Source organism: Cololabis saira, chromosome 19 (assembly GCF_033807715.1).
Source record: "Cololabis saira isolate AMF1-May2022 chromosome 19, fColSai1.1, whole genome shotgun sequence".
NCBI lineage: Eukaryota > Metazoa > Chordata > Actinopteri > Beloniformes > Belonidae > Cololabis > Cololabis saira.
Window position 1 is genome coordinate 6,998,661 of NC_084605.1, and position 25,748 is coordinate 7,024,408.

A 25,748-nucleotide genomic window follows, 5' to 3' on the forward strand; every position below is an offset into this window, starting at 1 on the left:
AATGTTTTCATCTGTATAACTTATTTTTCATATAAATAGAATGTTTACATTTTGAACTTTTGTCTTCTATCAGGGTCCATTAGCAAAGAGAATCTCTTGAACATGAACCCAGCTGTTTGTTGTGCCACACTAGGTAGCGCTGTTCAGTTATCAAGAACTATTAATAACTTTATTCAACAATTATTAATAATTAATATGAAATGACTTGATTTTGCAGGGGCACCACCTGGGCCGTAACCAGGAAAAATGATAACTTTTAACAGCAGAAATCCGTCTCAGAGATTAGGGATTATTCCACCAGAACAGTAAGGGCTGTTATTACTGGTGAATAATGTTGAAGGCATTACAGTTCGGCTCTAGCTCTGTCAAACAGTCATTGTGACCAGAATTTGTATAAAACAACACAAACAACTGGAAAAGCGACACCATTGAATAAACCCTGATGGCGTTATGTTAAAACATAAAACCATCAACTAACAAGAAAAACAACAAGAATAAAAATGAAACTGCATGAATGGAAAAAGAAATCAAAACAATAAACACGTGATACAAAACTCACGATCATCTGGGTATCCAGACAACTGGCTACACGTGGCCGGCCAAAACATTAAAGATGGCGCACCCTGTGGTATTTAAAGATGGCAATGCCCTCGCCACGCCATGTGCAATCAGACGGGATGACAAACACAGCGTTTAAAACTTGAATAACTGGCGAAAAATGGCGCCACAATGGCGCCACACATAAACAAACACAATAATGATGCCGGTAGTTGCCGGCGTTACACAGTAATACGAACAGTAACTTCATTGAACACAAATTTAGCTCTGAAGTGCTCTAGATTAAACTGATCACCCAGGACCATAAACCTCACGCCTCCTCTGGGTCCGGATCGGGAAGCTGCAGGCTCTGTCGACTGCGGGTCGCGTTTCTGCCAGGGTTTTCCAGTCAGAGTCTCTCGGTTCCCGTTTACTTCCCCTGAAACGAAACGGGACAGCGGTGGAGCGCCGCCTTGGGCCAGGCCGTGCTTTCGGATCGAACGGAGCCTCTCACGTGCTTCGAGGCGTGGGCCAGTCACTTGTAGATGTGCGGCTCTTCTCGTCGATCGCCGAAGCGCGGGCGTCACGGATCCAGGAAATGCAGCTCACAGCTGAGGCGAGATGCTGGCCGGCCGTCCTCGAGACGTCCCGATTCCTGATATAAACAGAACACTTGGAGTGGGGAAAGATGGTTTCAGTCGGAGCTTTTAGTCGCAGCGGGCTCCCATCTTATGGCTGAAGAGTCCGTGGGCACCACGGGCTCAGATGGCGGGATGCTTCTCGGTGGATCTGAGAAACTTAGAAAGGAGAAAGTTAGTGGGAGATCGGAGCCGGTAACGCTGCAGCGGAGTGGTGCTCCGGGGCGCGGGAGACCGCTCCGATTTCCCGGTAGGATGGTCCGGTCTGGTCTGGATGAGCTTTTGGCAAGAAGCCAAGATCTGGCGAGATGAAAAGAGGAGAAGAGAGAGCCGGGAGCGCGCAGTGCAGTATTGTCCGTCGAGGTGCGGCGACATCATCGGGGCCTGGCCAGTGATTGGACGCGCGCCGCCTCAGGCGCCGCCCCCCCAAGGCACACTGGTCCTTGTAGTTTTTCAAGGCGGCCATTTTAGGAGGCACATTAAAGCTGATTCCGGGTTGAGCCGGCTTTAAAATCAATTCACATATTCACAAAATGTTCATGAGCATTCATAAGTTTGGAGTTCACATGAGCACATGAACGGTGGTCCAACATGTTTGTCCTTGAAGAGCGACCACTCAAATCACAGATTTATTAACTTTAAAGGAGACCAATAATCTTCTTCAGATAGGTGATATGTATTTATATGCATTAAATGTATTTAAGTCAGTCCTCATGTTAGGAAATGTCCACATGTTTCTTCCTGAGTAGATCCATGTAGTCCTGGACCCCTGTGGTCCTCCATCACCTGATGGTGATCTGAGCTTCCTCCTTATAGATCTTCATCTCCTGTCATGGGCCTTTTCCTCTGGTTGACACATCTGGAGGTTTTACCTTCCAGAGGACTGATCCTGATGATGATCCAGAGTTCCTCAGCTACTTCATGTCTCCATCAGTTATCCATGTTCCTGATCTTGTTGTAACTTTTCACTGAGGTCACATGTACGTTCTCAGTGGATCAGCAGGACTAGTAAACCTTCAGCAACACAGCCAGTCCTCTGACGGACTGTCCTCATCCAAACAGGACTTCATGGACCTTCAGCTGGTGTTTGTCTCTGTGAGGACAGACATGGTGTGAGCTAATTCTTCCTGGTTCCTCCACAGAGTGGACCAGCAGAGCTCAGAGCCTCCCAGCGGTCCATCTGTCCAGCAGCATCAGACACAGCTGGACTCCATATTTCTGGTCTGTACATGAACAACAACTGCTTCTCCATCTGTTCTGTTGATGTTTGTCTCCATGCTGGTCTCTGGAGACCAGTGGACTGTCAGTCTGTCCAACATGGGTCTGATGTTTGTCTCCATGCTGGTCTCTGGAGACCAGTGGACTGTCAGTCTGTCCAACATGGATCTGATGTTTGTCTCCATGCTGGTCTCTGGGGACCAGTGGACTGTCAGTCTGTCCAACATGGGTCTGATGTTTGTCTCTGTGGTTTCAGTCTGATTGTGTCCTTCATGTGGTCTTCTGTTCCAGCTGCTGGAGGACAACATTGTCATGTTTGTAAAGAACGAGTTGAAGAAGATGCACATGGGTCTTAGTCCAGATTACCCAGAATCCCTAGAGAATCTGTTGCAGGGTGATTATGAAGAGCAGAGGAGGAGCAGCAGAGATGCGTTTGTGAAGATCACAGTGAACTTCCTGAGGAGAATGAAGCAGGAGGAGCTGGCTGAGCGTCTGCAGAGCAGTAAGAGGATTTCTCTGAACTTTTAAGCTGCTGGATAAATGACCCAGAATGTCTCAGGAGATGAACAACATTCACAGATCAGCCACAATATTAAAACCACTGAAAGATGAAGAGAGGAACTCTGCTCATCTTGTTCCAACAATGTTCTGCTGGAATTAAATCTGCATTCTTGATCCACATGAAAGTTATTTTGACCCTATATGGTCCCTGCATCCCCCTACAGTAGCACATTCCCTGTACAGGACAGCAGTGCACCTCAGTAAACATGTTAACCGACAAACACCACAAGATAACTGGTAGATTTTAGTACTGGTTTTCCACTTCCAGGAATCCTGCTGAACTCCAGATTGTCTTGATGGTTATAATTCATTTTATTTGGAGGCGCCTTTCACGTCACCCAAGGTCACCTTACAGAATAAAAACAAGAAATACAAAATACAATAAAACATCCATAAAAGCAACAATACAAGTAATATAACATTAGACAAACAAACTGGGAAGTAGTGCGTGATGTCTGGTCATAGTGAATGGGCAAGTTTGAACAGGTGGGTTTTGAGTTGTGTTTTGAATGTGGTGATGGAGTGTATTTGTTTTATGTGTGGGGGGAGGGAGTTCCAGAGTCTGGGTGCCGTGCAACTGAAAGCTCGGGCACCCATGGTGCTAAGGTGTGAGGTGGGAGTGAAAAGAAGTCCAGCAGAGGTTGAGCGGAGGGTGCGGGAGGGAGTGTAATGTTGCAATAGGTCACAGAGGTAAGTGGGGGCTAGGTTTTGAAGGGCTTTGTGGGTGAGGAGGAGGTTTTTATAGGTGATGCGGTATTGGACTGGGAGCCAGTGGAGTTGGATAAGAACGGGGGTGATGTGGTCAGATGACTTGGTGCGGGTGATGACCCGGGCGGCCGAGTTCTGTATGAGTTGCAGTTTGTCGGTGAGTTTGGTTGGGAGGCCAGTGAGGAGGGCGTTGCAGTAATCAATACGGGATGTGATGAATGAGTGGACCAGGATTTCGGTGCTGGATTGGGACAGTACTGGACGGAGTCTGGAGATGTTGCGGAGGTGGAAGAATGCAGTCCGGGTGATGTTGTGAATGTGAGGTGCAAATGAGAGTGTGCTGTCCAAAATGACGCCGAGGCTCTTGACGTGGGGGGAAAAGGGTACCGGGAAGCCGTCGATGATGATGGGAAGGGCGGGAGAGGGTTGTGACTTGGTGAGGGTGGATTTGGAGCCGATGAGAAGAGCCTCAGTTTTATTGCCGTTGAGTTTTAAGAAGTTATTGCTCATCCAGGTATTGATGTCGTGTAGGCAGGTGGTGAGGGAAGTGGGAGGAATGGCAGCGGTGGGTTTGGTGGAGATATATATCTGTGTGTCATCAGCGTAGCTGTGAAAATGGACCCTATGGTGATGGAGAATTGAACCTAGGGGTAGGAGGTAGATGGTGAAGAGAAGTGGACCCAATACTGACCCCTGGGGGACACCCATTGTGACACCCGTGCACCCAGATTTATGGTTCCGTAGTTGGACAAACTGTTGACGGTCAGTGAGGTATGATGAAAACCAGGAGAGTGCAACACCAGTGATCCCAATGCCAGCCAGGCGGTCCAGGAGTATTGGGTGAGAAATGGTGTCGAAAGCTGCGCTGAGGTCCAGGAGGATGAGGATGGTGAGTAGGCCGGAGTCAGCTGCACGGAGGAGGTCGTTGGTGATTTTAACCAGGGCTGTTTCAGTGCTGTGATTGGGGCGGAAACCAGATTGGAAGGGTTCGTGGAGGTTGTTTGATTTGAGGTGGGACTGTAATTGTGCTGCAACCACCCTTTCCAGAGTTTTGGAGATGAAGGGAAGGTTGGAGATGGGCCTGTAATGATTGAGGTCGGATGGGTCTGCACCGGGTTTTTTTTAGGGTGGGTGTGATGGCAGCTAGTTTGAGGATCGGGGGAACTGTTCCAGTGGTGAGGGAAGAGTTAATTATTTCAGTAATCATGGGGGAAATGGATGGCAGACATGCTTTGACAAGCAGGGTGGGGAGGGGATCAAGCTGACAGGTGGTGGTTTTGGCTTTACGAATGAGTTCTGAGATGGTGTGTTCTGATACCGGAGTGAAATTGGTGAGAGAGCTGGAGAGAGGTTGGTTGGTGGTAGTTATCCAAGGTGGGTCATTTGTGGGAGTGCGTGTTGAGGCCAGTTGATGGTGAATGATGTTTATTTTGGAGCTGAAGAAGTCCAGGAAGGCGGTGCATTGGTCGGTGGAGATGTCTGGAGGGAGGGTTTTTGGAGGCTGAAGTAAGTGGTTAACAGTTGAGAAAAGGACTCTATTGTTTCCTGTGGCAGAATTAATGAGGTTGGAGTAATATGATGATTTGGCAGTATTAAGTGCATTTTTGTAGTAGTGAAGGTGGTCGGAGTACATTTGGTTGTGTACAGTGAGTCCGGTCTTTTTGTAAAGTCGCTCCAGTCGACGGCCTGTGGTTTTGAGCTGGTGGAGGTCAGGGGTGAACCAGGGGGCGGAGTGGGTAAATGAAACTGAGCGGGTTTTCAGTGGAGCCAGGGCAGTGAGAGAGGAGGAGAGACAGTTATTGTAGTGGTTTACCAGGTCAGCAGGGGAGGAGGATGAGGGGGGATTGGGGAAGGAGCTGATAAGGGTAGAGAGATCTGTGGGGTTGATGTGTTTGATGTTCCTGAAGGAGATGATCCGTTGTTCTTTGACTTTGTGCAGTTGGGTATGGATGTCATAAAGTATGGCTTTGTGGTCCGAGATGTGGAAGTCCATGATAGTGAGGTTGGCGGGAATGATGTCCGTGCAGCAGATTAAGTCGAGAATGTGACCCTTGTTATGTGTTGAGAGGTTGACGTGTTGTGTGATACCAAGGCAGTTCAGGAGTGATGTGAAGTCGTTTGCCAGGGTGCAGGATGGGTTGTCAATATGAATGTTGAAATCGCCATGGAGGATAACAGTAGGGGACGTTGTGCATACAGCTGTTAACAGTGATGAGAATTCAGTGAGGAACACAGCGGAGGGTTTTGGTGGTCTGTAGATGGTGACAATGATGATGGGTTTGGGTCCAGAGAGTTTTACGGCTAGGCATTCAAAAGAGGAGTGTTGGGGGACAGTGAGAGCAGTGACTTTTATGTTTTTACGGTAGATAAGAGCCAGGCCCCCCCCCTCCCAGTGGCACGGGGTTTACTAAAAAAGGAAAAGCCGGGTGGGGTGGTTGCATTTAACTGGGTGAAATCATTTGGCTGTTGCCACGTCTCTGTGAGGCAGAAAATGTCCAGAGTTTTGTCGGTGATGAGATCGGAGATGAGAAGGGCCTTATTGGTTAGTGATCTGATATTGAAAAGGCAGAGTTTGAGACAGGTGAGTGGTGTGTATGCAGCTGCTTTGGGCAGGGGAGAGAGTACACTGTAATTGACAGGATTGATGTGGCGGTCTGTGTGGGGAGGGGGGCGTGGCTCTGTGGACCAGGCGGATCGGTGTGCAAGCTGAGGTGGAGCAATGTAGGGGGGGCTATTTTTATATTTAATTATTGCTTTGAAAGTGGCATGGGAACGGAGGGGTCTGACAGTTACAATGGTATCAATTGGGAGACCGACAGCAAGGGGTGTAATGACAGCAGGGGCCTGTAGGAGGAGCGATTCACGGACGGCAAGGGGTGTAGTGACAGCAGGGGCCTGTAGGGGGAGAAGAAGGCACTGGTGGCACGGGGGAGTGGGTGTGGCATGTAAATAGTCATGCATGGGTGTCCTGTATGTAGTCAATAGTGTGTACAGTGCGCTGTATGTTTGTTATAAGCATGCGGCTGCCTAGCTTGCTCGGGTGAAGTCCGTCGTGCCGGTAGAATGAAGGGCGGTTCCAAAATAAATTAAAATTGTCAATGGAATGAAAACCGTGGATACCGCAGACAGCCTGGAGCCAGAAGTGGAGGTGAAGGAGGCGACTGAAGTGCTGTTCGCCGCGGCCCAGGGTGGGAAGAGGGCCGCTAATGAAGACTGACTTTCCACAGTTTTTTAAGATGGCAAACAGGCTGTTGAAGTCCCGTTTCAGCACGTCAGGGTTACTCTGGACCACATCGTTGGTCCCAAGGTGCAAGATGATACGTTTTATGGAGTGGGGAAGTGGTTATACAGGTTATTGGATCAGATCAGATTATTGGATCAGATCATCTTCTGGTGTTTTCAAATCCTAAACCTGGAAAATCCACTTCACAGACACCACAACAACCCAGATGTTTTTGTCAGTTCCACGTCCTGAATGTTCAGAGGTGTTTTGGTGGTAAAAGTGATTCAACTCAATATTGGACAGCTCATCGTAATGTTAGAGTCGATCAGTGTCGGTTCACTTGCTAATTCTTTAGGAGAATTAAGTTGAACTTCATAAAAGACTAATTGGTTTCTTTTTTCCACTTTTATTAAGGTTCTTTTGCTGCAGTTTGTAAAAAGCAGCTGAAGTCTAAGCTGAAGAAGAAGTACCGGTGTGTGTTTGAGGGGATTTTTAAAGCAGGAACCCCAACCCTTCTGAAGCAGATCTACACAGAGCTCTACATCACAGAGGGAGGGACTGGAGAGGTCAACGATGAACATGAAGTTAGACAGATTGAAGCAGCATCCAGGAAACCACATAGAGCAGAAACAACCATCAGACAGGAAGACATCTTTAAACTCCCACCTGGAAGAGATGAACCAATCAGAACAGTGATGACAAAGGGAGTGGCCGGCATTGGGAAAACAGTCCTAACACAGAAGTTCATTCTGGACTGGGCTGAAGGCAGAACCAACCAGGACATCCAGTTACTGCTTCCATTCACCTTCAGAGAGCTGAATGTGCTGAAAGAGAGAAAGTTCAGCTTGGTGGAACTTGTTCATCACTTCTTCCCTGAAACCAGAGAAATCTGCAGGTTTGAAGAGTTCCAGGTCGTGTTCATCTTTGACGGTCTGGATGAGAGTCGACTTCCTCTGGACTTCTACAACAATGAGGTCCTGACTGATGTTACAGAGTCCACCTCAGTGGATGTGCTGCTGACAAACCTCATCAGGGGGAACCTGCTTCCTTCTGCTCGTCTCTGGATCACCACACGGCCCGCAGCAGCCAATAAGATCCCTCCTGAGTGTGTTGACATGGTGACAGAGGTCAGAGGGTTCACTAACCCACAGAAGGAGGACTACTTCAGGAAGAGGTTCAGAGAAGAGCAGCAGACCAGCAGGATCATTTCCCACATCAAGACATCACGGAGCCTCCACATCATGTGCCACATCCCAGTCTTCTGCTGGATCACTGCTACGGTCCTGGAGAAAGTCCTGGAAACCAGAGAGGGAGGGGAGCTGCCCAAAACCCTGACTGAGATGTACATCCACTTCCTGGTGGTCCAGGCCAAACTGAAGAAGGTCAAGTATGATGGAGGAGCTGGGATGGATCCACACTGGAGTCCAGCTAGCAGGAAGATGGTGGAGTCTCTGGGAAAACTGGCTTTTGAGCAGCTGCAGAAAGGAAACCTGATCTTCTATGAACCAGACCTGAGAGAGTGTGGCATCGATGTCAGAGAGGCTTCAGTGTACTCAGGGGTGTTCACACAGATCTTTAGAGAGGAGAGCAGCCTGTACCAGGACCATGTCTTCTGCTTCATCCATCTGAGTGTTCAGGAGTTTCTGGCTGCTCTTCATGTCCATCAGACCTTCATCAAGTCTGGATTCAACCTGCTGGAGGAACAAAGAAACACTGAGACTGACCTCCATCAGAGTGCTGTGGACAAGGCCTTACAGAGTCCAAACGGACACCTGGACTTGTTCCTCCGCTTCCTCCTGGGTCTTTCACTGGAGACCAATCAGACTCTCCTACGAGGTCTGTTGCAACCAAAACAAAGAAGATCACAGAACAATCAGGAAACAGTTAAATACATCAAGAAGAAGATCAGTAAGGATCTGTCTGCAGAGAAAAGCATCAACCTGTTCCACTGTCTGAATGAACTGAACGATGGTTCTCTGGTGGAGGAGGTCCAACGGTACCTGAAGTCAGGACGTCTCTCCACAGATAAACTGTCTCCTGCTCAGTGGTCGGCTCTGGTCTTCATCTTACTGTCATCAGAAGATCTGGAGGTGTTTGACCTGAAGAAATACTCAGCTTCAGAGGAGGTTCTACGGAGGTTGCTGCCGGTGGTCAAAGCCTCCAAGAAAGTTGTGTAAGGAAGAACATGGACACATCTGTTTTAATTATAATCACGTGTTGTGTTCTTGGAGGAAACCAGTTAAATTCACTGTTCAACTAAGTTGAGGTTCATGTGAGACCAGTTCTCCTCAATGATTCATCTCAGTATCATGCAGAGAAGAGACATGCAGCTTTGATCAAGACTGTAGTGCAGCAACACTTGAATTGATCAGTATTCATTAAAATTCTACGATTCATTCATTTGTTGATTTAAATAATCAATGTTTAAGTTACATGATTATTTCTCTTTAATCTCCTCTGCAGGTTGAGTGACTGTAACCTCTTAGAGGACATCTGTGCAGATCTGTCCTCAGTTCTCAGCTCTCAGTCCTCCAGTCTGACCGAACTTGACCTGAGTAACAACCACCTGCAGGATTCAGGACTGAAGAAGCTGTGTCCTGGACTGGAGAGTCCACACTGTCACCTGGAGTCTCTCAGGTCAGAATCCGCCAGTGTTCAACTGTTGACCGTTAGAACTGTTTGTTTGGTTGTTTTATTTGTTTCCCGTTAGCTGCTTACCTTTCACAGAAGTTTCTCTGGGGTCTCATCAGAATCATCGGCTGAACTACAACATTATCATTAATTAAAATAAATAAACTTAATGCTCACGACTAGGGATGCTGCGATCCAACTTTTTCACTTGCGATCCGATACCGATACCGCAGCCCTAGTACCGATCCGATACCGATACAGATACCGATCCGATACCAGTGCATATTTCTATCTCTGTTATGACCAATAGGTTCACTTTTTTTAGTACTTATTTTGTAGTGTGGAGTAATAGAAAAGGCTTGATAAAGTGACATTACTCAGAATGAGAATAACATACTTCCTGAGATGAATAGTCCACAACAGTAGGTTATTATGACAAAACTTGAGCCATTTATTAGATATTAAATTTTTTTAACATAAACTAGGCAGTAGTATTAAATAAAATAAATAACATCTCAACATGAAAAAGCCAATATAAAAAATCAAGCAAATTTAAAAACAAATATACTAAAAGTAGGCTTTGTTTGACATCTGTTACGATAAATAAAAGTCATGACTTCCAAAGTCAGATAAATTCTACTGCCGGTGGCAATCTGTGCTGCTGAGTAATCCCACATTACTGACAGGGCTGGTCATCAAGCACAAACTGCGCAATCTTTTCTGTAATTGCTTTTCACTTCTTGCTGTCTCGTTGGAGTTGTTCACGCTTTTCAAATGTTTGTAACAACGTTGGTTGTTTGAGGGAGCTGCCGGAGTGCTGTTGTTTGTTTACCAACGAGCGCTGCAGGGGCCCTGCATGCACGTTCGTGTGATATTTCTTCCAGTGTTTTATAAGGTTTGTTGTGTTATGCTGCTTTTACATAGAGCGTGGTTTGCGCCGTGCCCACCGCCGGGTAGGGCGCGGAATCAGCCCAGACTCTGCGCCCTCTCGCACAGACAGAGCGGTCCGCTGTTACGCCGCGGTAGCACATACTGTACACAATGAATGTGATCGCCGGCGGCGGTCTGCGCTTTGCGCCCTCTATGTGAAAGGGGCTTTACACCGACCTGCATCGGCAGCACCGCGTGAGACTTGTGCTTCACATGTTTTTCACTCTGCCTTTCTAGTTTTTCATCCTTTACTTTAAAGTATTGCCACAGCGCTGACATTTTATGCTCTCTCTACTGGTTGTTGTCACTGAGCTCCCCCTCCCTTCTCCTTTCTTCCTCACGTGTGAGAAGCAAGTGCTGGATGGAAAAGCTCGAGCAGACTTTTGGAATGGAGTGCTAGTATCGCAGCTCTAGGATCGCAGTTTTTCCCTGCACTGCGATCCAATCCGTGTTTTTTGGCTGGATCGCAGCATACCTTCGATCCGCGGATCGGATCGCAGCATCCCTACTCACAACTCAGAGACAACAGACACTAGGACTCCTGCGCAAAGTACGAAAATAATAACATTATAATCAGCACAATGGCATTATGACTCTACATTCCCTATGTTTAACTCAGGAATTACATTTTTCTCATCACACACTCAAACAAGATATTAAGAAAAAAAAATTAATCAATAGGTCACTTCTCAACGGTGTATTTTTATTCTCCCTGAGTAAACAGTATCAGAAATCAGAAATCAGAAAAGGGTTTATTGCCAAGTTTTCACACGAGGAATTTGTTGGTGCAACACAATACAATTATAAAAACAAATATGGACTCAATGATGGCCGTGTAGAACTGCCCCATCATTGTCTTTGGCAGGTTGAATTTCTTCAGCTGCCGCAGGAAGTACATCCTCTGCTGTGCTTTTTTGGTGAGGGAGGTGATGTTCAGCTCCCACTTGAGGTCCTGGGTGATGATGGTCCCCAGGAAGTGGTAGGACTCCACCGTGTCTGCTCGGGAGTCACACAGGGTGATGGGGGCAGGTGGGGCTGCATTCCTCCTGTACTCCACAATCATCTCCACTGTCTTTAGAGCGTTGAGCTCTAGGTTGTTATGACCACACCAGGTCACCAGCTGGTCCACCTCCCACCTGTAGGTGGACTCATCACCATCAGAGATGAGTCCAATGAGGGTGGTGTCGTCCGCAAACTTCAGGAGCTTGATGGACTGATGACTGGAGGTGCAGCTGTTAGTGTACAGGGAGAAGAGCAGAGGAGAGAGAACGCAGCCTTGAGGGGATCCGGGGCTGATGGTCCGAGGGTCAGAGACATATTTCCCTAGCTTCACCCACTGCTTCCTGTCAGACAGGAAGTCAGTGATCCACCTGCAGGTGGAGTCAGGCACGTTTAGCTGGGAGAGCTTGTCCTGGAGTAGAGATGGGATGATCGTGTTAAAAGCAGAGCTGAAGTCCACGAACAGGATCCTGGCGTAGGTTCCTGTGGAGTCCAGGTGCTGGAGGATGAAGTGCAGGACCATATTTACAGCATCGTCTACAGACCTGTTGGCTCTGTAGGCAAACTGCAGGGGATCCAGTAGTGGGTCGGTGATTTTCTTGAGGTGTAGCAGCACAAGGCGCTCAAAAGACTTCATGACCACAGAGGTCAGGGCGACGGGGTCTGTAGTCATTGAGTCCTGTGGTCCTTGGTTTTTTGGGGACAGGTATGATGGTGGAGGTTTTGAAGCAGGCTGGCACATGGCATGTCTCCAGGGAGGTGTTAAAGATGTCCGTGAACACCGGAGACAGCTGATCGGCACAGTGCTTCAGGGTGGATGGGGAGACAGAGTCCGGTCCTGCCGCTTTGCGGGGGTTTCGTTTTTGAATATTTTAGGGGTGTAACGATACACTAATCTCACGATACGGTACGATACACGATATTGAGGTCACGATAACGATACGATATGATATTATAGCAGTATTTTTTTAACAACCTTTGAATAAGGAACATATGACTGGAAAAAATTGTCTTTTATTTGAAAGATACAAAATACAAAACAATGCTGTACGTTTGCCCTATTGTTACAGTTTGTAATGCTTTATAACTGTTTAAGTTTTAAAGAGCAAGCCAGGCCAACCATTTTCCACAAAATGAACTAAAAGTAAATGTCAGGTTTGCATTATGCATCTTCAGTTTCATACAAGTAAAAATATTTTGCCACAGCTTAATAGTTTCTCTCATGTATGATTTGACTTTTTTCTTTTCCAGAAATTTTACAACTAAAATTAAATAAATAAATAAAACTAAATAAATACATACAATTTTACATAATACAAAAGATTGATTCATGCTCACCTTATAAGTGTAAGAGGAGATTTATTTTTGTTAAGAAGGTTATTTTGGTAATTCAGGGTTCATTATTTTATAAATATATTATTTATATTCTGATGTAAATCAGGGACTATAATGACACTAGTCAGTTTATCTGTAGTGATTAGTCTGTTTTAGATTGGGCGGAGTGATACGCCACAGTACGGCACTAGGTGCTGTGTTGATGTTCTAAAATCCTACACTGTTGAGGGCAGAGGTGGAAAAAGTACAAAAATATTGTACTTAAGTAAAAGTACAAATTTTCTGCTTGAAAATTACTTAAGTAAAAGTAAAAAGTACCCATTAAGAAAATTACTTAAGTAAAAGTATAAAAGTACCTCAACTTAAATATAATAAAGTACAAAAAGTACATGGGTTAAAATGTACTTAAGTACAAAAGTAAAAAGTACAAAGTACAAAGTACAAAATTCAAAGTACAAAATTATTTTCAAAAGGATTGCAAAGAAATGAAGAATCCAAGAATTTGCTTACAACTCTAAATAATGGTGATATTATTCTGACCCCTTTAGTGTTTGTTTCCATTAACCCATTTTAATGTCTCCCTTTGCTCATCACTGCTGCTGTACCCTATTGGCCCCGCTGACAGGTCCACCCCCAGCCTGTAGTATGCAGTGACAACATTAAGCAACCCCAGCTGATAAAGGATGAGACTTTTGAACTTTTAAATGCCAAAACCACCTTAGAAGTGGTGGAATCAAAGAATGGTGCGCATGGACACGCGTGGGCTGCCGCTCAAGGCTGATTTATGGTTTCGCGTTACACCAACGTACCCTACGGCGAGGCTCTGCGTCGATTTTAACGCGGAACCATAATTCAGGCTTCAGTCCTCCTCGGTACTCGACGCGACGGCGGTTCCTCCGGCCTTCCGGCCCGCCTCTGCGGCGCAACTCTCCCGGGAGCTGCGGCTCCTTCTCGGTATATTCACGCGCCCCCCTTCCTTCCCGTCCGCCTCATGGTTCCGCGTTAAATCAACGCACACCTTACGCCGTAGGCTACGGCGTAGAGTGTGCGTCGCCGCGTACCCTACGCTGTAGCTCTGCGCCGGTGTAACGCGGAACCATAAATCAGCCCCCGCTGTGCTATTCTTTAATTTGTAGCGAGTAACGACGTGTCCAATTTTAAATGTAGCGGATTAAAAGTACGATTATTTCCTTGAAAATGTAACGAAGTAAAAGTAAAAGTACAGAAAAATGAAAGTATCAATAAAAGTACAAATTCTCAAAAATCTTACTTAAGTAAAATAACGAAGTACTTGTAGTTCGTTACTTTACACCACTGGTTGAGGGACATTAAAGTACACTGGAACTCAGCAGAAGTTGTCCCCGTCTTTATCCTACTCACGACCCGAAAAAGGTTTAATTTAATAAGGTAAGGCTTAACTCTACACCAGCCTTACATAAGTAAAAGTTCAGAGCTCAAAACCCCCCAAGAGTCCTGTGATCGGGACCGCAAAACGGTACTAGTTTCTTCTGAGCGGAGTAAGATTTTGGTCCGCGGTTGTCACGCGTGGTCGGATGCGCATTACTAGTCAACACAATAGATTAATATTAATAACCCAATATCGCGATACAGTTTGTCACCTCCACGACACGTATCGTGACTTTTTTGTATCACGAAATTTCGTGGCACGATATATTGTTACACCCCTAGTAAACAGAAATTACTTGAGCTTCTTCTTAAAGCTTACCATATTCTTATCTCCAATCCAAACGTCTGGTAATTCATTCCACACCACCATCGCTCTGGGATTCATTGTCTTCTGTTTTAAGTTACTTCTACATGGAGGCAACAGAAAACCACCTCCCGAATTTGAGTTGTCTTGTTCATGAAATGTTAAACAAATAAACATTCCTAAATAACCTCATGATCTCTCTTTAATCTCCTCTGCAGGTTGAGTGGTTGTAACCTCTCAGAGGACATCTGTGCAGATCTGTACTCAGTTCTCAGCTCTCAGTCCTCCAGTCTGACAGAATTGGACCTGAGTAACAACCACCTGCAGGATTCAGGACTGAAGAAGCTGTGTCCTGGACTGGAGAGTCCACACTGTCACCTGGAGTCTCTCAGGTCAGAATCCACCACGTGTTCAACTATTGACCGTTATAACTGTTTGTTTGGTGTGTTTTTTTAGATCCCCTTTAGATGCAGACCTTTCACAGCAGTTTCTCTGGGGTCTCATTAGAATCACATTGGTGGATGAGATTTCGTCTCATCCAGCGAAAACAAAAGAACTCTGAGGCAATGGAGCTAGAACAGTTTCAATAGTAACAAATGCGCAGGCTTGATTTGCAAATGCACAGGACAATTCACACGTGCGTAGGACAAGATACACAATTGTATTTCTTATGCACACACAGACATAACCTGATTTACAAATGGCTTTTTGTCTCTGGAATTCGCTGCATGTGTGTGTGAATTTTGAGGCTCCCCTGACTTCCGTCAATCAACAAATGTCTTTTTTTTAAACACGGAATGATCTGCAGTCAATTAGATAACTTCCTTATTTCAGCCAATCATAAGAACGCACCCCACGTGGGGGACAATATACTCATATGCCAATCACATTAAGCCATTCAAACCACAATATGCATGTGCATTTCAGTCAGTTCAACATGGCTTCCAGCAAGGACAGCAGAGCGATAAGTCAAACATATAATTTAATAAGTTTGGCTACCTAATCTCCTTGTTTGCTATGAGAAATATTTTGTTATTTATCTCAACCGCTTTAATTGTGCAACTCCTGATACAATTCACATATTATTGTAGTGGCCGCTGTCCATGCAGGGGTCTGTCAGCTGGGATGGTGCAGGGACTCATGGGATGCCATATTCCTTTGGAGGTTTCCTTCACTAACGATAGCAATAGTTTTCACAGGTGATGCTCTGGTTGTTGGTGCACCATGAGTGAGATGGGTGTAGCAGCTAATATCTCTCTGTGTTGTTGTTGCTTGAATAGTTAATAAAATCTAACTTGCAGAATTTAAATGAAGTTTTTTGATCCAAAAACGGGGAAACAGGCTCAATATCAGGCAGGCAGTATCAGTAGGCTGGGAAATGCTGGAGAGCTGGGCAAACACACTAGACAATCTGGCAGAGGACATGTGGGCCTGGGCTGGTATCTGAAGGAGGACTGATGACAATGAAAACCAGGGGTGGAGATAGGCGCGAAGCTCAGGTGAGTGGAATGAGATAATTACCTGGATGATTAGGGGAGGAGGATCTGAAATGAAAGGAGACTCGGTCACCGGATAAAGACATTCACAACAGAGATCATCCCATGACCTGCAGTCAGTCCAGAACCCTGCTGCCCGAGTCCTCACTAAGACCAGAAGACCAGAGTCCTCACTAAGACCAGAAGACCAGAGTCCTCACTAAGACCAGGAGACCCGAGTCCTCGCTAAGACCGAGAGACCTGAGTCCTCACTAAGACCGGGAGACCCGAGTCCTAACTAGGACCAAGAGACCCGAGTCCTCACTAAGACCAGGATTCCAGAGTCCTCACTAAGACCAGGAGTCCCGAGTCTTCACTAAGACCAGGAGACCCGAGTCCTCACTAAGACCTAGAGACCCGAGTCCTCACTACGACCAAGAGACCCGAGTCCTCACTAAGACCAAGAGACCCGACTCCTCACTAAAACCATGAGACCTGAGTCCTCACTAAGACCAAGAAAGTGGACCACATAACTCCAGGTCTTAGATCACTGAATGGTCTCGTACCAAAATACATATCTGACCTCCTGTTTAATGCTGTGGAACAAACTCCCAGAATGCATCAGGGCTGCTGAAACTGTTTATAACCTTAAAGGAGCTTGAGGCCGGATTGTGGCAGGATTTATGAAAAAAATCTGTATACATTTTAAGTTTTCTAGTAATAATGTCAGATGAAGCGTTCCAAACCCAAAAGAATGAGCCCTCTAGTGTATCTCTCCTTTGCCTTGAACAGGCTGTGTGCTGCAAAATGTGCTGCAATTCGGTCCTGAATTTCCCGCGCTGGGCTGCGGATGTGACGTCACATGACGCTGCATGTGCGTTCTCCCCGTTCTCCCGAGCCGGCTTCACTGTTGGCTGCACTACCCCAAACGGCTGTCGTGGTGAAGGGTGGCGCTAGAGAGTCAATTTTCTTAAAAGGAGCCTCAAGTTCCTTTAAGTCAAGTTGAAACATTTTTATTTCCTTCTGCATTTCAGTAATCTCCCATAATGAACTGCTACCTTTATTTCTTGCATCTCATTTATTTTATTCCGGCTAGAGATAGCCAGGCTCCCCTCCACACATAGCTTTGGCTCTGGAACCCAGCTCCTTGAAAGGGGCTGGACCCTCCACTACTCTGGAGTTGCCCAGGGTGAGAGGCGGCGAGTTTATAACCGCCCAGCTCAGCCGCAATGTGTTGGTCTTCACCCCGATGAACGCCAGGGTGGCTTTCCTGGGCATTCGGGTCGGGAAAAGGTCTCTAACTGTTTTTTGTGCCTACGGGCCGAACGGCAGTGCAGAGTACCCGGCTTTCTTGGAGTCCCTGGGAGGAGTACTTGATCGTGCTCCAACTGGGGACTCCATTCTTCTACTGGGGGACTTCAACGCTCTCGTGGGCAATGACAGGGACACCTGGAAAGGCATGATTGGGAGTAACGGCCTCCATCAGTGCACCAGGACACTCTAGTCCGGAGGTCAATGGTCGACTTTGTTGTCGTTTCATCTGATCTCCAGCCGTATGTCTTGGACACTCTGGTAAAGAGAGGGGCTTTACTGTCAACTGATCACCACCTGGTGGTGAGTTAGATACGCTGGCGGAGGAGGAAGTTGGATAGATCGGGTAGACCCAAATGTATTGTGAGGGTCTGTTGGGAATGTCTGGCTGAGCCCTCTGTCAGGAAAGTCTTCAACTCTCATCTTCAAGAGAACTTAGGATAGGATAGGATAGGATAGGATTCAACTTTAATAATCCCCAAAGGGGAAACTTCATTGCCACCATGGCCACAACAATACAACATAGAACAATCAACAATACACATTAACATGTCTCCTAGGGACAGCAGTGGATCAAAACAACAAAAAATAACCTGAAAATTACCCCCCAAAAAAAGGGAGATTAAAGAAAAACAATACAAATCAATTTAAAAGTGCAACGTGCAAGACAAGTATAGCAGCAAATTAAACAGCTAAGAATATAGCTGCAATTAAAAGTGCACTGTAATGTGCAACTTCTCTCAGATGCCAGGCGAGGCTGGGGACATTGAATCTGAGTGGACCATGTTCTCTGCTTTCATTGTCGACACAGCGGCTCAAAGATGTGGACGCAAAGTCTCTGGTGCCTGTCGTGGCGGCGACCCCAGAACCTGGTGGTGGACACCGGAAGTAAAGGATGCCGTCATACTGAAGAAGGAGTCCTACCGGGCCATGTTAGCTTGTGGGACTCCTGACGCAGTAGATAGGTACCGGCAGGCCAAGCAAGCCGCAGCTCAGGCGGTCCTGGAGGCAAAAACTTGGGTCTGGGAGGAGTTCGTTGAGGGTATGGAAGAAGACTTTCGGTCGGCCCCAAGGAAATTCTGGCGAACCGTTCAGTGCCTCAGAAAGGGGAAGCAGTACTCTGGTAACACCGTTTACGGTGCAGGTGGGGAGCTGTTGACCTCGACTGGGGGCATCGCCGGACGGTGGAAGGAGATATTTTGAGAATCTCCTCAATCCAACTGATATGCCTTCCATTGAGGAAGCAGAGAGTGTGGACTCTGGGATGCACTCGTTCATCACGCAAGCCAAGGTCACTGAGGTAGTTCGTAAGCTCCTCGGTGACAGGGCACCAGGGGTGGATGAGATTCACCCTGAGTACCTCAAGTCTCTGGATGTTGTAGGGCTGTCTTGGTTGACACGCCTCTGCGACATTGCATGGAGGAAGGGGACAGTACCGCTGAAGTGGGAAACCGGGGTGGTGGTCCTTCTTTTTAAAAAGGGGAACCGGAGAATGTGTTCCAACTATAGGGGGATCACACTTCTCAGCCTCCCTGGGAAAGTCTGTGCCAGGGTACTGGAGAGGAAAATATGGCTGATAGTCGAACTTCGGATCCAGGAGGAACGATGCAGTTTTCGTCCCGGTTGTGGAACACTGGACCAGCTCTATACCCTCCGCAGGGTGCTTGAGGGTTCGTGGGAATTTGCCCAACCAGTCTACATGTGTTTTGTGGATCTGGAGAAGGCATTTGACCGTGTCCCTCGTGTAATTCTGTGGGGGGTGGTCAGTTAGTATGGATTCCGGGGCCCTCTATTAAGGGCTGTCCGGTCTCTATATGACCGGAGCAAGAGTTTAGTTCGCATTGCCGGCAGTAAGTCAGACTTGTTCCCGGTGCATATTGGACTTCGGCAGGGTTGCCCTTTGTCACCGGTTCAGTTCATAATTTTTATGGACAGGATTTCTAGGCGTGGCCAGGGACTAGAGGGGAGCCGGTTTGGGAACCACAGGATTTCGTCTCTGCTTTTTGCAGATGACGTCCTGTTGGCTTCATCGAACCGGGACCTCCAGCATGTGCTGGGGCTTTTTGAGGCCGGATGCAACGCAGCAGGGATGAGAATCAGCTCCTCCAAAACCGAGGCCATGGTTCTCCACCGGGAAAGGGTGGCGTGCCTTCTCCGGGTGGGGGGAGAAGTCCTGCCTCAGGTGGAGGAGTTCAAGTATCTCGAGGTCTTGTTCACGAGTGAGGGAAAGATGGAGCGTGAGATTGACAGACGGATTGGTGCAGCGTCCGCAGTTATGCGGTCGATGTACCGGACCGTCGTGGTGAAGAAAGAGCTCAGTAGAAAGGCGAAGCTCTCGATTTACTGGTCAATCTATGCTCCCACCCTCACCTATGGTCATGAGATTTGCATAATGACCGAAAGGATAAGATTGCTGATATAAGCGGTCAAGATGAATTTCCTCCACAGGGCGGCTGGCTGCTCCCTTAGAGATAGGGTGAGAAGCTCAGTCAATTGGGAGGAGCTCGGAGTCGAGCCGCTACTCCTTCACGTTGACAGGAGTCAGCTGAGGTGGCTTGGGCATCTCTATCGGTTGCCTCCTGGATGCCTCCCTAGGGAGGTGTTTCAGGCATGCCCCACCGGGAAGACCCAGGACACACTGGACGTTTCGGACTCTCCTCGGAAGAGCTGGAGGAAGTGTCTGTGGTGAAGGAACTCTGGGCATCTCTGTTGAGGCTGCTGCCCCAGTGACCTGGTAACGGATGGATTCGTTTTATCCTTTTTTACTTGTGTCTGTCTACCCACAATGTCTTCTATTAAACTCGTTAACTTGCTTTTTTTTTAAAATGTTTTTATGTGAAGCACTTTCAGTTGTCTTGTTCATGAAATGTTAAACAAATAAACTTTCCTAAATAACCTCATGACCTCTCTTTAATCTCCTCTGCAGGTTGAGTGACTGTAACCTCTCAGAGGACATCTGTGCAGATCTGTCCTCAGTTGTCAGCTCTCAGTCCTCCAGTCTGACAGAACTGGACCTGAGTAACAACCACCTGCAGGATTCAGGACTGAAGAAGCTGTGTCCTGGACTGGAGAGTCCACACTGTCACCTGAAGTCTCTCAGGTCAGAATCCACCAAGTGTTCAACTGTTGACCGTTAGAAATGTGGTTGATATTGAAAGATTGTTGATGAGAGTTTTAATAACTGTAACTGGGTCCAGATCGGGTTGAAGTGCTACAGACAGTTGGTCAGAACTGTGTGAGGACGATGAACAAGGTGAAGGGCTCCACCAAGTCCACATAAACGTCTGTTTGTAATTTAGTCAGTTTCAGGTTATTTCAGTGAACGTGGGTGTTTTTTTCTTCCTTTAAATGAGTATCAACAAGTTTGTCCACATGTGAACATCTCTAAACTCCCCTCTCTAATCTTATCTCTTCTTTATCAATAAAAGTTCTCAAATAAGACTTTTATGTCAGACTTTTAAATGTTTCCTATTTAGTATTAATATTAATATTCCATAAAATAATCAAACTGGAGATCTAATAACTGTCAAATGGTGACGACCTCAGCCGCAGAAGTGTCTGTTCTTCTAACCTCGACTCAGTCTGTGTCTGGATGTCCACAAGGTGCTGGACTGATCAATATTCTGTCATTGATACATTTCTGATCATCTGAATGGTAACAAGTCAGTTAATGGGCTGAACTTTTATTCAACACAAGTGACAGAAATCAAAATCATAAGAACAATTGATAATATATGAAATAAGACATTTGTGCCAGACTTTGAAATGTTTCCTATTAATATTGAATGACCTTCCATAAATTGATCAAATTGGAGCAAGAATAACTGTCAAATGGTGACCGACCTGTGTCTGGATGTCCACAAGGTGCTGGACTGATCAGTATTGTCATTTATCCATTTCTGATCATATGAATGGTAAGAAGTCAGCGAATGAGGTGAACTTTTATTCGGACTCAACACAAGTGACAGAAATCAACATCATGAACAACTGATGGATTATATGTTTGTTATGTGGAGTTCAAACCAGCAGCGATAAGAACTTACTTTCCTCCTGAAGAATCTGACATCATCCATGAGGTCTCGATGGACCGCTGTGTTGCCGCTGAGTGAAAGGTAAAAGTGGAAACGTGGCTTTTAATGAACGTGGACTTTCTCTGGAAGAAAGTGCAGAATGAAGTCAATGATGATGCATCGCTGGAGGGTTCAGCATCGCCACCAGAACCAGAACATGGAAAAGATCTTCATGAATACCATATTCTCTGAGAGAGAAACTGGAAAAGAGCAGCGCTCTCTCGCTCACAATTCACACTGAATCAATCAATCAATTACTTTATTTGTCCCCAAGGGGGCGATTAGTTTTGCGACAGGAGAAGCACACAATGTTAAATATACATAAAATATACATAATAAATTACAATAGTAGTATAGACTTAAGCTTGAGAGTGAAGGCTTTTTCATCCACTACCTTTTCCTTCCGGCATTTAAAAGAACAATAGCGGAGGGAACAAAGGAGTGTTTATATCGGTTTGTCTTTGCAAAAGGGAGTCTAAGCAGTGTACCTGATGGTAGAAACGGGAACTGTTGATGTAAGGGATGTGAGCAATCAGACAATATGGAGTTTGCCTTCTTGATCAGCTGTTTTTTATAAAGTTCTTGTAAAGTTTGTTGCGCCGACCCGATGATTTTACTGCTTAGACTGACAACCTTATTGAGCAGATTTCTGTCTTTGACCTTCAAGGATTGAAACCAACAAATGAAAGAAAAAGTGATGACAGATTCGATGAAAGAACGATAAAACATAGACATCAGGGAAGAATCGACTTGGTATTTAGAAAGTTTTCGGAGACAGAAAAGGCGCTGCTGGCTTTTCTTATATATTGAGTCTGAATTTTTTCCAAATGACAGTTCGTTGTCAATAATAGTGCCTAAATATTTATAAGACTCAACAATTTCAACTTCTTCACCCTCAATCACTTTACTTACAGGAGAGGGCTGCACATGTCTGAAATCGATATACATATCCTTTGTCTTTAAAATATTCAAAGATAAAAAAGATTCCTCGCACCATTTTAAAAAGTATTCAAACACAGGACCATGTGAAGTCTCAGTAGTTTTCAGCAGGCTTACTATAACAGTGTCATCTGCAAACTTCAGTATGTGACAGTTTTCAAAAGTGCTACAGCAGTCATTTGTATACAGTATGTACAAAAGAAGAGAAAGGACGCATCCTTGAGGTGAGCCAGTAGATGTTACGGATAAGTCAGAGAGCTGCCCATTTACTCTGACTCTTTGAGTTCTACAAGTCAGAAAGTTTAAGATCCAGCCAACAATACTGTCTTTCAGACCAAAGTTGTTTCTCAGTCTCTGGATTAATGGATGAGGCTGGATTGAATTGAAGGCGGATGATAAATCGACAAACATCAGTCTGGCATGATTATTCGAACATTTCCTTTGTACATCCCAATCAACGTGGAATTGAGCGCACATGTAGGAGTACCAGACTGCTCCCTGTCCACGCCCCCACTTAAATATGCAAATTTATTTAAATAGGCCCTGCAGGTGAGATTCCCCTTTCTGCGCGATCAGGTAAGACAAAACAAACGATGAGTAAGACTGGAAAGAAAAGGAATTTCACTGAATGTGAGGTGGAGACGCTCCTCAGTGAGGTAGAGGCGAGGAAGAGAGTCCTTTTGGCACGCTGTCCTCGGGCATAACTAGTAAACGCAAGAGGAGTGAGTGGGACAGTGTGTGTGAGGTGGTCAATGCTGTGGGGTCGGAGCAGCGGACACATGCAGAACTAAAAAAAAAGTGGTCAGACATTAAGGTGGAGGTGAAGCGGAGGAAGTAGGTAAATTATGTGCAAAATGTATGTACAGTTTCCATTTGTTAATTTTATACACCACTTACATGGATATCACACTATCTCTGTAAATTAAGGCAGAAGTGCGCCGGGGAAAAGGTGAGGGTGATAGTCATTTCAAACTTTACGCATGTGTTTATTGACATAAATACTTTACACACAGAGACAATCAGGGGCTTGTTAGAAAGCTCCAAAGCTGTAGTTTAACCAGCAAATCACAGCAAGTCACTAACTTGAACCACTGACTAGTAATTATGCTGTGAAGACAGGATGATATTTGGGGGCGCACATGCTCAATGCGCATCTGGGGGATTAATATTAGGACAATTAAACGGATGAATTATTTACTCACCAAGAAGCCACCCATCGCGCACGGTGCCAGCTTGTAGTCTGTTCCCAACCATGCTGTTGGAATGAATGAATCGTGCGTTGAACCAGGCCACCTCGCCACAATGTTTGTTAATTGCATTTGCGCATCACATATAATCTGTACATTAATGGAATGAAAATGATTCCTGTTAACGTACACATATTAGTCCAGTGATGGAGCTCCGATTACATTAGGAAAACCGGCTCTCGCTGCAAATTGCGCTTTAATGTTGGCCTGTTCAACTGCATTGTATGGGAATTTGATATACCTGGCTGACTTACTTAAACCCTTTGGCTCTTTGGGGAGCATAGGTCATTCGTGAACTTCTTCCAGCTGGTTCGGTGTTGAGCGATCTTCTCTGCTTCCTTCCAAGATGTTCCTTTCTCCTTGAGTTCTGCCTCAACAGACCTTTTCCAGCTGTTTTTGGGTCTTCTTTGTCCGGTTTTCTTTTCCCCTGAGGGTTCCAGGTTAAGGCCTGCCTGGTTGTGTTGGATGCTGGTTTTCTCAAGGTATGCCCGATCCAGCCCCATTTCCTACGTCTTATCTGGGTTACTATTTGTTCTTGTTGTGTGGTTTGCCAGAGCTCTGTGTTTGTGATGGTGTTAGGCCAGTAAATTCCTAAGATATGTCGTAGGCATTTGTTTATGAATGTTTGCAGTTTGTTTGTTGTTGCTTTTGTGGTTCTCCATGTTTCCGCACCATACAGTAAAACTGACTTGACGTTGGAATTAAAGATGCAGAGTTTGACTTGCGTGGAGTTGAGTTTGGAGTTCCATACTTGCCGTAGTATTAGAAAAGCTGTTCTGGCTTTCCCTATTCTAGCTTGTATGTCTTTGTCGCTACCTCCATCCCTCCCTACGATGCTTCCCAGATACGTGTATGTGTCCACCTCTTCCATTGCCTCCTCATCCAGGTTTATGATATTGTTTGTTTTGTGGTCTATATTTATCACCTTTGTTTTGCTTTTGTTGATGTGAAGTCCTGTAGTGGCTGCGGTTTCGGCAAGTTTTGTGAGTTTGGTTTGCATTTGTGCTTGGGTGGTAGACAGGAGGACTATGTCACCTGCAAAATCTAGGTCTTCTAATTGAGACCACATTGTCCACTGAATGCCCAGATTTTGCTCAGCTGTTGTTGTTTTCATCAACCAATCGACTGCCAAGAGGAAGAGGAAAGGAGACAGTAAACAGCCCTGCCTGACTCCTGTCTCTACCGTGAAACTGTCTGTGAGGTAACCATTGTGTATAAGCAGCACCTGTATGGGTACCGGCAATGCATGGCTCCTCGCTGTGTCACGCTCCAAGACCGGCCGCAGCTCCGCGCACAGTTCCAAGAGGATCCTCTCGCTCTCTAAATATTCTTTCTCTTCTTACTGCGCCATTTGCGATATCTTCTAACAGTGCCAAAGCTGCCATTGTTGTTAACTGTATTTTCTGCACCACTTTGCGCATGCTTTTATATCCATCCATTATCTGTACCCGCTTTATCCTTTGCAGGGTCACGGGGTCTGCTGGAGCCTATCCCAGCTATTTTCAGGCGAGAGGCAGGGGTTACACCCTGGACAGCTCGCCAGTCCATCGCAGGGCAGTGCTTTTATATCCACTCGTGTAATTGCAGACAGGCGAATGTGTTAATTGTTCATCAGTGTGTCTCTGATGTGCACATCACTCTGAGGGCTAATTGTTTTCACATTATTAACAGTTTCCCAGCATCACCTCTAAGTGTCGCCAAAGGACCAATAGCTGTGGAAACGTGCGTACGCCTGCCATGAAGTTGGCGTCGGGCACCGCACATTTCCACGGTCATTTCACTCTTGATGCATCTGAACGTTTGCGTGGAAAAGGGCGTACGCCACGTTTTTGTGCGTACGCACCCTTTGTACACGAGGCCCCAGGTCCGCTGATGGTCCGCTGATCACAGGGTTTGAGAATTTCAGCAGATAGTCTCTGGTGTATTGAATGGTATTGAGATCAGGTGCCGTCAACAGCCCCAGGTGCCATGAGGACGCCAGCACCGCCAATAAAAGGATCAGAGTCAGATCCATGTCACTGAATCGTGATACACTTAATCATGCGAAAGTGAGGTTGATCAGTTCAAAGTACACACCGAGTTTAAAAGTTTAGAATCTTAAAAACAGATTTAAAGACTAAAAACTCTGACAGACAAGATGGACATGCTTCTCACTGCTGCCGGTCGCTGCGTAGCGCATGCACCCTCTGTAGTAATAAGAAAACACTAAACTTTT

At 46.0% G+C, this 25,748-nt stretch overlaps 2 protein-coding genes across 2 annotated transcripts in view; one reads left to right on the plus strand and one right to left on the minus strand.

Moving 5' to 3' along the window:
• Positions 1-25,748, minus strand: part of LOC133419547 (NACHT, LRR and PYD domains-containing protein 12-like) — a 183,256-nt gene that overhangs the window by 64,200 nt on the left and 93,308 nt on the right. The gene's annotated exons all lie outside the window — the stretch shown is intronic.
• Positions 1-25,748, plus strand: part of LOC133419548 (NACHT, LRR and PYD domains-containing protein 4E-like) — a 101,776-nt gene that overhangs the window by 4,002 nt on the left and 72,026 nt on the right. The window contains exons 4-7 of the mRNA XM_061708766.1: positions 2,318-2,396; positions 2,685-2,895; positions 7,300-8,619; positions 15,240-15,254. Coding sequence (XP_061564750.1) covers positions 2,318-2,396; positions 2,685-2,895; positions 7,300-8,619; positions 15,240-15,254 — 1,625 coding nt within the window. The remainder of the gene's footprint in view (positions 1-2,317; positions 2,397-2,684; positions 2,896-7,299; positions 8,620-15,239; positions 15,255-25,748) is intronic.